Here is a 19370-nt window from a genome sequence, read left to right as displayed (position 1 = left end):
CTGGCTGCGTAGCCATCCGAAAGGCAGAGGCAGAATGGGTTCGGGTCCGTGGACCCTCATCTCCGATCCATTCCTCGCTAGTCGGTCAGCCGCGTCGTTGCCTCGCGATGCACTGTGGCCCTTTATCCATTGAAGGATAATGGTGTTTGTTTCACTTACCTTCGTCAGAGCTCGATGGCACTCGTATATTAGCCCCGATGTCATAATGTCGCTCTGTAGGGCTTGCAGGACCGATCTACTATCGGAAAGAATACGGATTGGAAAACCCTGTACCTCTCTAGAAGTGATAGCTGTTGCAGCCATTATGATTCCCATACATTCCGCCTGAAAGACGGTGTTGTGGATTCCCAATGACGATGACATTTTGATATTCAGGTCTTCTGAGTAAACCCCAGAACCTGTACCTGTTGATATTCGTCACTTACTTCAGCCTACCGCAGTCCACTGCTGGACATAGTCCTACACAAGTTCACGCCAAAAATGGCGCGAACTCATCTGTGTTGCCCGTAGTCACCACGCGGGGCAGGCGGGTTGGTGACCGAGGCGGTTGTATTCGTCAATGAGTAATAATTTTCTTAAAGGCGTGTTTACGTTCTCCCGAAAGGTACCCAGAGTGAGTCTATCAAATAGGCTCATCTCTTTAAACAAATTCAAATTTAAAAAGGTTTAGGAGACTTTTTGGAACCAAGTTCTTTGTGGGGCGTTCCCGGGGGGGTACCCTAGCCGGCAAAAAATGTCCGTAACATTTAAAAAAGGCGTAAGATTTTTATGTATAGTCATGTAAGATGGCTATAGAGAGTCTAATGTATAGTCTACCCGATGGCTTTTATTATTAATGCAGTTTGCTATTCATTATTATTATATCATTCGATAATTATTATATATTTTTATAAATCATTGCAAATAAAATGAAGGTGTTAAAATAATTTTGTAAAGTAGATTTTGATTTTTATCAATAAAAAAATCATAATAAAAACTGTATAGGTACCCGAATAATTATTTTCTTTATACCTCGAATAGAATTTGAAATTAATGTTACAATAACATAACAAAGTAAGGAACTTCGGTTTTTTTTTAACTTTTCAATCCATTAAAACCTTTCTATTTATTAGACCTTAAAATAAAAATTAGCTGAATTGGTTCAGCAGATTACCTTATTACTTATGAGCTTACCGACACATTTAAAGGTTCCTTTTTTATAAGTTAAGACGAAACAAATTTGAGTGAAATACAATAATAATATCATATTTTCAGGTAAAACGAAGTCGCCACCGGTGTCCCGGAGGTATTTAGGAATAACAATGCTGTCCCTAACGCCGAATATACTTATGGAACTGAGAATGAGAAATCCTGAGGTAAAAAAAAAAAAAAACTCATGTGCTTTAGACAACACGACTGAAGTAAAGCTTCTTTAGCAATAGTCCTGCACTGTGTCTTAGATATACGAAACGTAACTGGCTATGAGAAAAAGAGAGAGTGTGCTCGCACCTCTCTCTCTTGCTCCGTTCGCCTCACCCGATCACACTTTTCGTAACGCTCTCGTCATGCATTCACCAGCTTACTCCCCAAGTCAAGCGTGCTTAAAAAAGTTTTACTTAAAAGTTTTTAAGTTTTTTAAAGCATATGTCAGTTCTGAAATCAATCCATGTAAATCCATGTACATTTGAGATATTATTAGACATTTTAGACAAGATGAGGGCTGAGTTCTTCACATTGTTTCAAAGTACAGTGAATAGATATTTATAATTATGAAGGAACTTCACCTTAGGCTGACTTATCAATATTCTATGAATACAGTGAAGTTCAAGCCTCTATACTTGTAAAATATTATAACATGAAATATCTTATTATATTTTTTTTTCAGTTATAAAATAAATAAAATTTTAAAAAAAGTAGCCTTAGGTACACCTTATTACATCAGCTATTTGCCAGCGAAAGTCCCGTCAAAAAAATTTGTTTCAGAGATTAGCCGGTACAAACAAACAGACAGACAGACAAATTTTTATTTTGGTATATGTACCGTATGTACTCTCTGCAGAGATGTCATATCGACTGGCGATATATCGAGGTACTAAAATCTATGTACGACGCGGCGACGATGACCGTTCATGTCAATGACCAAAGAACAAGACCTATTTCCCTCCGGCGCGGGGTAAGACAGGGGGATGTAATATCACCGAAACTGTTTACCACTGCGCTAGAGGATGTTTTTAAGACCTTGGATTGGGGGGAACGGGGCATCAACGTCAACGGTGAATTCATCTCTCACCTTCGTTTCGCCGACGATATTGTCATCTTTGCGGAGACGCTGAATGAGTTAGGCCAAATGCTGGCCGGCCTAAACGAGTCCTCCCGACGTGTCGGTCTCTGTATGAACTTGGATAAGACGAAAGTTATGTTTAACAACCAAGTCATACCGATACCGGTATCGGTCGATGGTACCCTTCTCGAAGTTGTTCAGGATTATATTTACCTAGGCCATACTATCCAACTAGGCCGCAACAACTTCGAGAAGGAGGCCGATAGGAGGATTCGGTTGGGCTGGGCGGCGTTTGGCAGACTCCGTCGAGTCTTCACTTCGAAGATTCCGCAATGCTTGAAGACAAAAGTTTTCGAGCAATGCGTCCTGCCTGTGTTAACATACGGAGCCGAGACGTGGACACTGACCAAGGGACTGGTCCACAAGTTTAAAGTCGCACAACGTGCAATGGAACGGGCTATGCTTGGGGTTTCTCTCAAAGACAGGATTAGAAATGAGACTATCCGCGAGAGAACGAAAGTAACCGACATAGCCCACAGAATTAGCAAGTTGAAGTGGCAGTGGGCTGGTCATCTGTGTCGCAGGACCGATGGCCGTTGGAGTAGACGGGTCCTAGAGTGGAGACCGCGTCTTGGCAAACGCAGTGTGGGACGTCCTCCGGCCCGTTGGACCGACGATCTACGTAAGATTGCCGGTGTAGGCTGGATGAGGATTGCGGAAGACCGGGATGTGTGGCGCGAACTTGGGGAGGCCTATGTCCAGCAGTGGACTGCGATAGGCTGAAGTGATATGTACCGTATATCCGTATGCATTTAATAAAAAGCGATTATTTTAATATTATAAACAGACACTTCAATTTTATTTATTTTTAAAGATATATAATTTGTATAATTAATTTTGTCTATACTTTCAGATGCCAACTGACATTGAACATGGTATTCTGGTGTGGAAAGTAATCATTGGATCGCCAGCTTACAAGTATAAATTTTCATTTACCTTTTCATGAGAGTATATTTAATGTTATTACCCGACTGCCAAGGAAGGGTTATGTTTTTCGCGCGTATCTTGTATGTATGTATGTTTGTATGTAATATTCTTTACTACCTCATATTTCCAGAACCACTGAACGGATTTACATAATTGAGGTATCGTTAGGTTCATCTTAGCTGCCCAAGTGTTCTTAGATAGGTGACATTAAAAAAAATCAAACGTGGCGTCTGCGCGAAGCCATTGTAGTGCAGTAAGTTATTTTTTAAAGGCAGACAAAGTATTTTATTTAAAGACTAAACTATATTTATAGACTAGATATATATTTATACTACCCGACCTGGTGAACTTCGTACCGCCTTACTTTTTTTTTCATTAATATATTAATTACAAATATCAAAATAAAATATTTCTATATTCAAACGCGCCATCTATAATCTAGAAATGCAAATACAGTGCCATTAACCGGATATCTGTGCAACTTAGATGCCAAACTACCAATTTATAGAGAAATAGAAATACGGCGCCATCTACCGGATATCTGTGCAACTTAGATGCCAAACCGCCATCTATTAGGATTTTATACAACTAACCGATAAATACACTAAAGTCGTATAATTTATTTATTTAATTATTAATAACTAACATTTAATTTAATTTTTAGATAATTAACATTTAATTTGCAATAACAGATATTGAGATCAATAATTGAGATAAAAACTACCCTATCTCCTAAGTTGGACCAAATTACGGATGCGTACAAAATTTGATAAAAATTGGTTCAGTGATTTCGGAGTTTATCGCGAACATACATCGTGACATGATATATATATATATATAGACTGTTGTGACAAACAAGCTCACGATGCCTCTTATCGTAGTCGATTACCATAGCCTATGGAAGTCTAAAACATTAGGAGCATCTCAAGCATGTTACTAATTTTTGATTGCCATCGTTACTCGTAGTAGGGAATATATCCTCCAACCCGCAGTGAAGCAGTTGGTGGACAAGCTCTGACACTTCTTCTACATGGAGAAACAGTCAAAATCAATCGAATATAATTTATATTTTCAGTGGAGGCCTCCAACCAGGTGATATAGTGACAACAATAAATGGAAAGCCAGTGACAAGCGCTAGTGATATCTACAATGCCCTAGAAAGTGCCCCGGGGAAGCTAACCATGCAAGTCGTACGAGGCAGAACTAGAACTACGATCACAATAACCCCAGAAGTACATTAGGGTGCTTTATATAGTGAATTGTTCATTTGGGCTTATGATTACTCGATAACTAGAAAAATAATCAATGTACATAAGAATTTGCAAAAAAAAAAGAATAACATATAGTCTAAAGTTGTTAAATGTCAAAAATTGGCGGGAAATATAAATTATTTTAGTGTGGTATCTCTATAAATCTTTGTTAAATTTGACAGTTTTACTTTATGCTTGTAAAAGTAATGTTATAACGTTTTGTTTTATTATTTCGTTTGTTAACCAGTGGTAAGAAGTGATTTAGATTTGTAAAATGTTTATAGAAGTTAATTTGAATGAATTATAATTTTTAAATATGTATTCGAACAATATATTTCGATCAGTTTAGACCCCTTCCTCCCCTAAAATAAATCTCATTACACATGAGATTTATTTTGGCGGGCAAAATGAACACTCAAAATATTCTTTTTTTACTATCTGTAATATTTTATATTTGTTGAAGTTGATGTGTGATTTTCGATTATTCCTCTCTCGGCTTAAATGAGATTTCTTGAGATTTTATCGGACCCCTCCCCCCCATTCTGAGCTCACGTAATTTAAACAGAATGGATGACCCCTAATGAGGCTAGGCTTTATATGAATTGATTTTTACACGGGATTAAAAAGTTTGTATTGTAAAATAGCATATTAATGTACCTATTATTTGCTAATAAGGGATAAACACCACAAGACCAATCTAAAGTAATTGTTCGCGCCCAAATGAAAAGAAATCAGTTGTGGTTGTGTGTGAAGTGTTAATAAATATTTTGAAATTTGCCGACTTTTATTTACATTATATATTGCATATTATAATATGTAGTATAAGTTTCATATATATTATGTAAATTTTGTTTTTATTCAAAAATAAAATAATAAATTAAAAAAATATATATATTGACCTTAAGACAGTGTTACCCATTTTGTAGAGATTGGTCACTGGTGACGAAAAGTGGATCACCAACGATAAGAATGTACGAAAGATATCGTAGTCAAAGGTTGGTCAATCTGCATAGACGATAAGGTGATATTGAGTGTATAATGGGATTGAAAGGGCTTCATTAGTTATGAGCTTTTACCGCCAAGCAAAACCATCGATTCGAATTTCTACTAACAGCTGATGAGACTTAGCAAGAAATTGAGAATAAGCAGCCAGAATTGATCAACAGAAAAGGTGTGGTCTTTTATCACGATAACGCCCGACCACATACGCCTTTAGCCATTCAACAAAAATTGAGGGAATAACTGGGAAGTCTTAATTCATCCACCATATAGCCCCGATCTTGCACCCTCAGATTCCCATCTGTTTCGGTCTCTTCAGAATTATTTTGGTAGTGTAAAATTGACATCAAGAGGACAGTCTAAACTACTAGATGTTGCGTTTTTAGAAGTACCAAAATTTCTACAGCAGCGAAATCTTGTTACTATTACCTACGTGATGGCAGCAAGTTATCAAACAAAATGGTAGGTAATATATATTATCAGTCGGTCAGTCAGTTCAGCCTATTGCAGTCCACTACTGGACATGGGGCTCCCCAAGTTCGCGCCAGACATTCCGGTTTTCCACCATCCAATCCACACCGTAGATCGTCGGGCCAACCTAATATGTTGTTGATAGTAAGAGTTTTAAAGGAAACTTATTTGTAGCGCAAACCTTGTTTTTAAAAAAACTTTCATTTTGATTTAATAATATAGGTTATACTTTAATTATTTATTAATTTTGTTATATTATAATATAGGTTATTTGAAATAGGCGTGTGTTGCAGTTTTAATAATCATAAATTTAAAATTGAATATAAGTACCTACATAAATTACGACTTTATAATTAAAGTAATTAAACGGTGTTTAAATGATTATTTATAGCCGTTAAAATAATTGAATTTGATAGTGAAACATGAAATTTGCTGTAGTGCTCTGTTTGAATTTATTTTGGGTATGTATGAATTTATTATGATCAATAAAAATATTAAAATATTTATACGATATTTAAAATTATTTCATTACAAAAAAATTTTTGATTAGATTTCCTTATATAATGCAGAAGATACCAGCCAGCGTAAGTTCATACAATTACATAATATTATATCCATATAAATAGTAGGTATCTAGTTAAGAAAAATCAGATAAAACCAAATAGACGAAGGAATGTGTAACTTAATTTTTAAGGATTTACCAGTAATGTGACTAAGTTGATGATAATTATGTTTGCTAGCAAACGAAAAAAAAACCGACTTCAATTACATTTACAAGTAATACAACATAAGTAGACGAAAAAAATTAACAAACGCACTAGTTGTCGCTACGATTTTCGAGGGTTCCCTTCGATTTCTGAGATCCCATCATCAAATTCTGGTTTCCTTTTTATAGTACCTACATATATTGTTTGGTTAACGAGCTATTTAGTCATTAAAGTTTTGAGTAACCAGCAGGAACGCCCTAGTAGGTACTGTAAGTGTCAATATTAGGTATTTAAAAGTTATTTACATAAAAGTGTGTGAGTCAGTTCCGACGTACGACTGGAGTTCACTCCTTTAGATCGACTGTCTAAATAGGCACAAAAAAGGCTTACTAATGTAAGAAAAAGATAAATACTTGTGTAAAATTTCAACATAAAGCTATACAGAGGTAGATGCTGAAGATATCTGATTATTGAATCTAATTTTTTTTCTCTCAAGCACAAGATGAAAACAAAACGGAACATCCGTGGTTAACAAACTTGCGTACTCGCATCGAACAGTATGTAATGCAATATGGATATGAAGATGCAAAACCGCACATTAAGAAGCTAGTTGAAGGTAATGATACCACATCATGATAGGTAACTAATTAGTTTTATTTTATTATGACAATTTATCAGCGATGTGGTCACAGCAAATAACGGATGCTTTAGACGTTGCTGGGTCGATCCCTACACATGATAAATGTTTAGAGTGGGTTAATGTAAGTATAAATCCCAAAAGTGTTTGTTGTGTACTGGGAGTTTGTCTTTGTGTTGTGGGTTCCTAAAACCTAGGCACAGGATTCACATCATTGGTTCCGGCATTCTGACATGGGTTTCTCTTCAACTAAAGGCCATTGATTCCTGCCTAATATAATAAAAAGTAACTAAACTACTTAACGGAATTTAATATTCATATTCAAAAGCAATTTAGGCTTTATTTAAAGTATACTATGACTATGAGTTACGATGAAGAACGTCAGAAATACGTGACGATGTATAAAATCGTTGAGCGGCATTTTTTTTATATAACTAGGTCGGCAACAAGTGTATGGCTTACCTGATGGTAAGCGATTACCGTAGCTCTGGTCCTAGCTAGTCCTCTAGCTTCCTCACCAACAGAGACAAAACACCGCTTGAAAACAGTATTATTTAGCTGTGATCTTCTGTAAGGTCGAGGTACTATCCCAGTCGGCCTGCTCATTGCCCTACCTTAGTTATCGAGTGGTTTGCGGTTATAGTTACCATATACTCGCTTTGCGTTAGAGATACCCCGATATTTAAAATATTCAATTAATAGTATTGTTGTTGTTCACGGGCTCTTTTCCGCAACTCGACGTCTTGGTGCGCCTTTTTTGCGTGATTGGCTGGGGGGCACTATTCGTGCCAGCCTAGCTCCTTGAGGAAGCCTAGCAGACCCAATTAATAGTATAATAACTTTACCTATATTCAAACTTAAAAAAAAAATAGTGGTACCTTTTCCAACAACGATAATTAACTTTCAGATACTGAAAATTCAGCTAACATTCTTCTAAATGTTAAAGGTAGGTTTCAAACGCAAAATTTGTAATGTAGGTATTTAAAATACTACCCATAAATGTACCTATAATGTGTTTAAAGTGTACTCCACTGTAAATAACGCTTGGTCGCTCTCACTTTAGCCTACTGCAGTCCACTATTGGACATAGGCCTCCCCAATTTTGCGTCAAACCTCCCTGTTGTCTGAAACCTTCAACTTATTTATTTATTTATTCATTTATTTATTTACAGAAGAAAAAAAAGATACAATTTATGTGATAAACAGTGCAGCAAAAACAATGAATAGTTTAACAGTGCACTGTGTTTCTAAAGTAATAATACTAAAGTACATACGATATTATATACTAACATAAAAATATGATATAAAGCTATACAAATATAGATTATTATACATGTGAATATAATTGGAAAGAAAAAGAAATAACATTAAGTGGTTAAAAAAAAGTAAAACTAACTAACTCTATTATACATATTTGATTAAATATGTGAACCTTAACATCAATATTGTGAAATAATAACCAACTTGGGTTTAAATTCGAGCATCTAAATTATTCCTTTGACTTATATATACATACACACCTACGCCCCACCGTGCCTCAGAGAGCACGTTAAGCCGTCGGTCCTGGTTGTTCTCATGTACACCTGACAGCGATCGTTGCTCATAGTAGGGAATATATCCGCCAATCCGCATTGGAGCAGCGTAGTGGATTAAGCTCTGATTCTTCTCCTACATGGGAAAAGAGGCCTATGCCCAGCAGTGAGATATTACAAGCTGAAGTATACACCTGTATCAACTGATGTTTTTATAGAGAATATTTCACAGAAGATAAAATAAATATGATAGTGTTAAATGAACTTAAGCAGAATTAAGTTTAATCTACTGTACAAACAATAATAAAACCCAGAAGAAATCATGAGCAAACATTAAAGATACCATTTAAGTGAAACGATCGCACAGTCTGTGGTTTTATTGCGACGATTTCGATTCTGTATTCATGAGGCGCAAATAGTGCAGTCAAATGCTATCATAAGTGCAGACTTGCTTTTTCACGTTCGAATTTTAAAGTGAAGACCGGTTTTATTTTATTCGCTTTTTATTACCTAAATTTTATTTTATATTATCTGTGAAATGACAAACTTTTACCGTTTTCTATTTACCTATAGTCTAAACTTTATGTTTGTTTCCGATATTATTAAATGCTTTTGAATTCTTAAAGTTGGAAGAGTATAATATCATTTGTTTTTAAACTTTTATAATGATGAACATATTTATTTATTTATTCTATACTTTATTGTACACCACAATTATATTACAAACAAATCATAAAGATAGTTACAGACAGTGAAGTACAATGGGCAATACACAATGGTTACAAATGGGTACCATGGTACGATTTGAAGGAGTAAACTTTTTATTTTTATTTATTTATTAATTTTTGCTTTAACCTTAAATCCTTTAAAAAAATCAAAATCAAATATTTCAATATGACTGAATGAAGTCCATCTAAATAAATATGAAATGTTTTGACACGCATATTATTACATCGTACGCTATACTGTTTGGTTGTTTGTTTCAGTTGCTCGAAACGGTAAGTTAGACTTACGAAATATGAATTATTGTGAAACTTTGAAAAAGTTCTTCACAGGTAAAAAATAGTGCTATAAGAACTTTTGGGCTTAATAACAGCGTCATTAGTCTTACTTTTAAAGACTTTCTTATGTATACAGTACCTAGCTTATATTATTTTTAGCCGTGCTTATCTTTAACATTTTTATCTGGCTTATTATGCCTATCTCAAATTGATTACCGATTATAAGATATGACACGCTTGCTAACGATTAACAAACGATATTTTTGAAGTAAAACGATTTTACGCACGCTTGACTTGGGGAGTAAGCTTGTAGACCGCGTGGCTTGTGACGAGAGCGTTACGAAAAGTGTGATCGGGCGAGACGAACGGAAGTTAAAAGGAAGATATAATATAGAGAGAGAGTTACGTTTTGAAAGTTTTCTTTCAGTCGTGTGGTCTAAAGCACACTCGTTTTTTTTGTTTAATTCTATTTTTAACGGACTTCAAAAAAAGGAGGAGGTTACTCAATTCGACCGTATATATGTATGTTCGGGGATAACTCCGAATACTTTTTAGGAATTTACTGAATTCTTTTTTTGTTGGAAAGGAGATATCCCTAGTTTGGTACCATGATAAGGAAACCAGGATCTGATGATGGGATCCCAGAGAAATCGAGGGAAACTCTCGAAAATCCGCATAACTTTTTACTGGGTGTACCGATTTTGATGATTTTTAATTTAATCGAAAGCTAATGTTTATCATGTGGTCACATTTAAATTTCATCGAGATCTGATTACAACTTTTGGAGTAATCTTTGATAATGCGTATTTACTTGACTACTTACTTATTATTATTTTACTTTCTTATTATTATGCGTATTTACTAGACTATTTTTTCGTCTACCTACGTTGTATTACTTGTCGATATAATTGAAGTCGGTTTTTCTTCGTTTGTTTTTATTCACTTCAAAAAATAAGGATATCCTCAATTCGATTGAATTTTTTAATGTATGTTACGTCTTACCTTTTTACTAGGTACCGATTTTGTTGTTTCTTTTTATAATCGAATACTGATACTTGTCGCGTGGTCCCATTTAAGTTTGAAAGAGCTCTAACGAATAGCTCGACGTAATCTCTAATAATGCGTAGGTATTAAATCGATTATATCTTCCACTACCTATGTTATGTTAAAATCTAATTAACTTCCGATCAGTTAAGTACCAAATAGTTTCTGAATATCTAGAAAGACAGTGACCATCAACCGCGTCATGCGTCCTTATTTTTCCCACCCTGGACTCCATTACAAGTTTTTAACCACCAACGCATTTATAGTCCCTTTGGTACTAGAAGAAGCGGTTTTGGATATGCGGAGGAACGAGGTGTTCAGTTCCTCTTCCGCCATCGCAAAGGGAGGATCCTCCAGCCAGACGGGTGTTGTGCCTGGTAGGCTACCGCCCCGACGGTTGTTGTCGGGTTCTTGTATATATACTCAATCACTTTGAAAACTCTGATAGCGCGATGTAGCATACGTCAGTTTTCTCTAATTACATAGTTAGTATGTTGCACGATAGATGTCGCCACACGGTTTTTGCAGACTCACTTCCAAAAAACGGAAAAATTAAATATTGTTTATTCGGTTTTTCAGCTCTAAGATTATATTGTGTTTAGAACAAATTCATCTTTTTTTTACTTTATTTAGTATTTTTAACCATTTTTGAAATATGTATTATGCATAGTACGTAACTGGTCGGACATATTTAAATTTGACTAAAAATTACGTTTGTGTAACATGGTGACTTCTGTGTGTTTGTGTTTAGCTGTGTGTGTGCCATATTTAGACGGAAATGGCGTATTTCAATTTAGATTTAAGTTCTAAATTTTGTTTATTTTAAGGTACAGCAAGCATAGACTACGGACCGGTAATAAGGTCTAGTAAACGAAAACATAAGAGTAAGGAAAGCTCAAATTTTCTTTTGGATTTTTCCTTTATTGTTTTTTTTTCTATTAATTTTTATTTTATTGTGTAGAAAATAAACATGCCTCGGATACAGGTATGTATGTACATTTTTTATAAAGAACATGACACACGCGGTCGTTTGTAGGTACTTGAGGTACCTAACTTGATAATATCGGATAACTTGGCTTATATAGAAACACATTTTTTGTAATAACTAGAGAAATAACGTGGTTGATAACAAAGCATTGTTTATACAAAGTAAAACTGTAACAAATGAGCCTCATCTCATAGATGTCATAGCCTCTCAGTGCCGTAGCGAGGGGGAAGGGGGGTAAGGGAGTATCATGGACCCGGTCATAATTAGCTTCTATATTCGAAAAATTCGTATGTGTTTACAGGAAGGCCCCTGTTACATTTTCAAAAGCTTAAAAATATTTTTACTGAGACAATTTCCTAAAGCCAAAATATTACTATTTAAAGTCAGAATAATGAATGAAGTTATAGTTTTACAGAAATAAAATATATATTCTATACAAATGAATACAATTTGAATGTCTGTTTGTAATAATAAAATAACAGCTTTTTACTAAATGCATAAGAATGTATACACGGCACATACCTATACCAAAATAACATTTTTTACAATTTTTGTTTGTATGTCTTTCTGTCTATCTGTCTGTTTGTTCCGGCTAATCTCTGAAACGGCTGGACCGATTATTACGGGACCTTCGCAGGCATATAGCTGATGTTATTAAGGAGTAATTTAGGCTACATTTATTTTAGAAATTCATTTATTTTATAACTCGGTAACAGCTAGTATCGTATAAATGTGATTAAAGATCCCAAGATGTATAATGTTTGTCTATTTACAGAACCACATTGGATGACAGAATTCAAGGAATTCGTACAGAATCTGATTCAGAGCTACGGAAGAGAAATGAGCTCAACTATGTTGGCACACATTGTCAGGAGTAAGGCTACAATGGTCATCATAGCAGTAACTTGCTTCCATCACTCAACAAACACACATATACAATTAAAAAGAACTAACTAAAAAAAAACACAACAATAAAAAGAAACACGTTACCGAAAACCATATACCCATATCGTTGTCATCAAGGCTTTGTTCGCAGAAAATAATTTAAATATGTACAGAAAAAATGAATTACATAATAAATCGTTACAGATAAATAACGTCAGAGTCGAAATAAATCTTAACTTTACTGGACAGTGACAGGACTGTCAATCTGTTGTGAGAAATAAAATCGCCGGTATGTTAAGCATAATGCATGATGTTTGGCAAAAGGCATGGGCATTTAGGAGCTTGTGGATGTCGTTCATTTCACCATTTCATCTAGGCGTATATTTCTTTACGTATATTTTGTATGTATTTTGGCTTCACCATATTAAATATGTATATATACAGCTTTTCATTGAGCTATTATAAAATTCTTAGCAACCGTAAAATGTAATAATTGTTGTAAATTAACATTTAGTTTAATTCGATTGTTATGGTTTATACCTCATTTTTAAGTCTATAAAAGAAAACATGTAAGAGTTCATGTGAAATTGTTATGGTGTCAACACTTACGCATCAATGTTATATTTAAAATAAATAATTTCTTCCTTCTAAACTTAGTTATTTCTGCGCAAAAATATTGTCTTCACCAATAAGAGTTTCGATATAAAACACTAAACATAGCATACTCGAAATCATTATAAAACTATGGTACAGCAGGAAATATCCTGCTCAAAATCTGCAGCGAGATCACAGCTAAATAATACTGCTTTCAAGCAATGTTGTGTTCCTGTGGTGAGTAAGGTGAGCAGAGCTGATCTTGGGGGGATTGCGGGTAGGGTCGGCAACGTGGTGCCATGCTTGTGGTATTGCAGGCGTCTATAAGCTACGGTAATCGCTTACGTTACTTAGTTGTATAGTAAAAAAAAAAAAAAAGATTCGCGTACACGTAGAGTATAGTAATAATTTTGATACTTATTGTTTTGAGATTTGGAGCATTTACAGCAAATAGAAATGTTTAAGACATCATCATAACATCTTATTATATGTTTTATATATAACATTTTGCTAAAATTACGTATTTTTCAGATTTAGAAGCTAAAAATAATGTTAAAATAAAGGATATTGATGGTAAATAATATTTTAATTATATATATTTATTTAAGTTATTTAAATTATAAATTAAATTAAATTTAATTTGTTTTCCCCAGTAAATCCTGATGGTAAGTATGTAATTTAAAATAGAAATTAAGTTAAGAAAGAAGAATTGAGGTTCATTTTTTACTCTATATAAAAAAAATATGAGCAGTACTTAATACAAAATTTTATGTGTCATATAAATTAAAAAATTATGTATAATTTTTTCATAAATTACATACAACCATATTTCAACACATATCCAACATATATACAAAAATACAGACATATTACATCGACATGACACATCGGAAAATCAATTTAAATTCTACATAAACATTAAAAAAAATTAATTATATTTCCAATTTATTTAAAGGTAAAATTTTCGTTCAATATGACTACGTTAGAAAATCAGGAAAAAGGGAAAAAGGTAAAAGAATGTTATAAGAATACTTGATAGATAAAAACATTTATTTTTCATTAAGTTAGTCAGAAATGTTACTCACGCTCAACTCGCTTACGGCTCAGCCTTTAATATCTCACTGATGGCTATAGGTCTCTTTTCCCATGTAGGAGATGGATCAGAGCTTAATCCACCACGCTGCTCCAATGCGGGTTGGCGGATCCTTACTATGAGTAACAATCGGTATCGGGTGTACATGATAACAACTGGGACCGACAGCTTAATGTGCTCTCCGAGGCACGGTAGGGAGACCCACAAGGACTGCACAAACACCCAGACCACGGCAAACAGCCACAAACCAGTGCTGTGACCGTTGCGCCAACGCAGCGTTATCCTTAATATGGCGTATTTTTCTATTTTATTTTTTATTTTTCATATCAAATCAAATCAAAATAACTTTATTCAAATAGGCTTAAATAGCACTTTGCACAATCTATCGTTGTGACCGTTGCGCTAACGCGGCGTCATTAAAAATAATTATTTTATTTTATTTATTTTCAGAATTAAAAGTGACGAGGAATATAGAAGATTAGACGGACGACATTAATTTGATAAAAATAATAAATTTGTCGCACCTTGGGATGTTTATTCTTCTTTACCTTAACCTTTTCAAATATTAAAATAGTTAAAAAAACACGTGTGTGAAATGTGTGGCTTATGATGATATACGAATCCTTATTATTAACTGAGGTAGGGCACAGCAGAAATTTTCTGTTCAAAATATGGAGCAGCCCGACTGGGGTAGTACCTCGACCTTACAGAAGATCACAGCAAAATAATACTGTTTTCAAGCAGTATTGTGTTCCTGTTATTATTCCTGTATTTGACTAGCCCGTTGGCGCAGTTTGTAGTGACCCTGCTTTCTGCTCCGAGGGTTGTGGGTTCGATTCCCACCCCGAGTCTGGGTGTAATATAAATATTTATTTATATATTTATATATGTATTATTTATAAGTATGTTTATCGAAAAAAAAAAAAAATATGTAGCTATATACCAGTCGGCTGTTACCTATAACACAAGCATTAAGTTGCTTACTTTAGGAACAGACGACCGTGTGTGTATTGTGTAAATATTTATTTATTTATTTATTTATTTATTTATTTATTTGTTGGTGAGTAAGGTGACCAGAGCTCCTGGGGGATTGGGGATTGAGTCGGCAACGCGCTGGCGATGCTTCTGGTGTTGCAGGAGTCTATAAGCAACGGTAATCGTTTACCATCAGGCGAGCCGTACGCTTGTTTGCCGACCTAGTGACATAAAAAAAATTATAAGATCGTAGACTAAAATCTGGCCACCTTAGCAGTATTTTTTAGTGATTAAATCTTAATAAATAGGAAACAGTAAAAAATCAGTCATTTATTTTAAAACCACTTGGGTAGCAAACAAGCGTACGACCCGCGTTATTTTAAAATGTGTTAATAATGAGAATATTATTTTGAAGTAATATTAGTATAGAATGTATAATAAAATTATTTACAATATCGAGTGAAATCAAACCGAAGCAACGCTTATGAGATATTGTATACAATATTGGAGTTCGAAGACACTTAAGTTAATGGATTTTCTCTCAAGACACCGATCCTGTTTATATTTTCTATACTATAGTAAGTAAGAAAGAAAGAAAGAAACACGTTTATTCGGGGCATCACTCGAAACGCAGACAGTTTTTACACAAAAAAATCAATAAAAATAATAATAATTAATAAATAAATACATAGAAAAAAAAATTACAAGACCAGTAATATAGACTATAAAAAAACTATAACATCAAAAAAAAAGTAAAAAAAAAATGTAAATAAAAATTTCCAAAGAAGTTATGAAAAAAAAAGTATTAGTGTTTTCATACCCATCTGTTCTGTTTTATTTTACCGTGACTTCGAACAATGTTTTTTCTACTGTTAGAACATTTTCCTCAACCGATCTCAAGTATACCTATAAAAAGTAATAGTGTTTTCTCGCAAACGAAAAAAAGAAAAACTGACTTCAATTACATCGACCGTTAATACAACGTAGGTAGACAATAATTGTGTTTGCTCGCAAACGAAAAAAAAACCGACTTCAATTACATCGACCGTTAATACAACGTAGGTAGACAATAATTGTGTTTGCTCGCAAACGAAAAAAAAACCGACTTCAATTACATCGACAAGTAATACAACGTAGATCGACGAAAAAATAGTCAAGCAACTACGCGTTATTAAAGATTACTCAAAAAGTAGTTATCAGATCTCGATAAAATTTATATGTGACCACATGATAAACATCAGCTTTCGATTAAATTAAAAATTATCAAAATCGGTACACCCAGTAAAAAGTTATTACGGATTTTCGAGTTTCCCTCGATTTCTCTGGGACCCCATCATCAGATTTTGGTTTCCTTATCATGGTACTAAACTAGGGATATCTTCTTTTCAACAAAAGAAGAATTATCAAAATCGGTACACCCAGTAAAAAGTTATTGCGGATTTTCAAGAGTTTTCCTCGATTTCTCTAGGATCACATCATCAGATCCTGGTTTTCTTATCATGATACTAAACTAGGGATATCTCCTTTCCAACAAAAAAAGAATTATCAAAAACGGTATATCCAGTAGAAAGTTGCACATGCGGTATAATACAACGTAGGTCGACGAAAAAAGCGTCAAGTAAAAACGCATTATTGTATATAACTCGAAAAGTAGTTGATAGATCTCAAATAAATTTAAATGGGACCAATTGACACACACCACCTTTCGATTAAAATATTTCGAACAAAACAAAATTTGTCGAAATCGATCCACCCGGTCAAAAGTTCTGATGTAACATACATTAAAAAAAAAATACAGTCGAATTGAGAACCTCCTCCTTTTTTGGAAGTCGGTTAAAAAGAATCATCAAATTATGTCCACCAAAAAAATGAGGTAACACACATAAAAAAAATACAGTCGAATTGAGAACATCCTAATTTTTTGAATTCGGCTAACAAACAAACATACCTATTCCTATTCTTTATAGTAAGGGTATATACATAGTCTGGCCATAAATACTGTTACAATTAAAAATAAACAGAATATTATATTTGAATTTGGAATCTGTCATTTTTATATGATTGTTCATTGTGTTTTCTCATTTTCGCGCCAATAGGTACATTGTAAAATATATTGTGGTATTAAAATGGAGTAGAAATATAAAGATTTATTATATAACAAAAGGATAGGACCAGTGGCGCAGCAGGCTTTTGACTAAATTTGATAAATTATTTATCCCTTTATCAAATTTAGTTAAGGGGCCCAAAAGAACGTTAAAGATTTCTCACAAAAGAAAAATGCTTGCATTAAATTAAAATAAATATATATTGACTATAAGTTATCACTTTCTCTTAGAAATGGGGAATCTAATTAAAATAAAGAAAGTTTTGGGAATCCCGGCAAGCATGAAATTAAGTAACACCGTGGATAACATTTATTAATTTTTTGCTTGTACACGAGGGGCCTCTGTAGCCAGTTGGTGACCGCAGGGCTGGCTTTGTCGCACCGAAGACGCTGCTGCCCGTCTTCGGCCTGTGTATTCCAAAGCCAGCAGTTGTATGGTTATCCCGCCATCGATCGGCTTTTTTAAGTTCCAAGGTAGTAGTTGAACTGTGTTGTCCCTTAGTCGCCTCTTACGACACCCACGGGAAGAGAGCGGGTGGCTATATTCTTTAATGTCGTAACCACACAGTACATTTTCGATAATAAGTAATGTAATTTATTACTACAAACACGAAACAATAAAGAAATAAATATCTTATAACACACACACACGGTCAGAACAGAAATCAGGGCCACTACAAACTGCGCCAACGGGCTAGTCAACAATTAATTATTATTAAGAATAAAGCATAGCTTAAATTCTAGATGTGTCAACCAGTTTTCTGTTTTTTATACATGTAGGTACTAGCTGACTCGGCAAACGTTGTCTTGCCGCTAAACGCTATTTAAAAATAGGGGTTGATCTTAGAGGGTTGAAAATTTAGGGTTGTATGTATTTTTTAATATTGTATCATAATAGTATAAAAAGTAAATAATTGATCTAAATATAAAAAATAAAAAAAATTGGGAAGGACTACCCTTAATATTTAAGGGGATAAAAAATAGATGTTGTTCGATTCTCAGACCTACCCAATATGCACACAAAATTTCATGAGAATCGGTCAAGCCGTTTCGGAGGAGTTTAACTACAAACACCGTGACACGAGAATTTTATATATTAGATGTAGTAAGAGTGATATATGAATCAACTGTAATTAATACAAAGGCCACGACTTTGAAATATATCGGATTCGTGGTTATACCGACCTTTATAAACCGTTGTTTTCATTTTCAATTACAACTTTATTAAACGTCACGTCAATTTTAATAGCCTTCAGCGTTTATAATGTTGATGAATAAAAGATGAAACGCGGATGTAAGCGATGGTTATACTTTTGGATATGGATGATCAGAGATGCAGACGACACTAAAAAACAAAATCAAAATCAAAAATTACTTGACGTTATTTTACAAATAAAAATATTTTTTAATTAATAAAAAATAAAAAGTGTAACTACCACCGATTAGATATGTAGATTCTGTAGAGGCAAAAGGGCAAGAAACTTCGCAGTTATTCTTTAAAGAAAAAAAAAACTGTCAACAATTATGATTAAAATGATATTTTGCATGAAATACAGCGACACTAAATCCATACCTACATCTTTATCATCAATATAATAATAACACCGGATACTATGGTTTAGATATTAAGTAGTTTTTAATATAACCTTAATATAAATATATATATATATATATAAAAAAATTATTGGCTAGAACACCGACACGGTCAGTCGGGGATGCAGGTTCGATCCCCGCTGGAACGATCGATTTTTGATATGATATTAAAAAATGTTTAGAATTTCCTAATGTGTGGGTAACACAAAAATAAAATCGTATTAAATAATCTTAATATAATAAAAATTTA

The 19370-nt window shown here is 34.0% G+C and overlaps 1 protein-coding gene across 1 annotated transcript in view; it reads left to right on the top strand.

The window, feature by feature from the left end:
* LOC123665162 (serine protease HTRA2, mitochondrial-like) overlaps nt 1-4816 on the top strand; it is a 50759-nt gene extending 45943 nt beyond the window's left edge. The window contains exons 12-14 of the mRNA XM_045599507.1: nt 1255-1355; nt 3174-3238; nt 4323-4816. Of these exons, the coding sequence (XP_045455463.1) occupies nt 1255-1355; nt 3174-3238; nt 4323-4488 (332 nt within the window). The 3' untranslated portion in view covers nt 4489-4816. The remainder of the gene's footprint in view (nt 1-1254; nt 1356-3173; nt 3239-4322) is intronic.
* Nucleotides 4817-19370: the final 14554 nt, after the last annotated feature.

Source organism: Melitaea cinxia, chromosome 23, assembly GCF_905220565.1.
Source record: "Melitaea cinxia chromosome 23, ilMelCinx1.1, whole genome shotgun sequence".
NCBI classification, from domain to species: domain Eukaryota; kingdom Metazoa; phylum Arthropoda; class Insecta; order Lepidoptera; family Nymphalidae; genus Melitaea; species Melitaea cinxia.
This window is presented reverse-complemented; position numbering and strand designations above follow the sequence as displayed.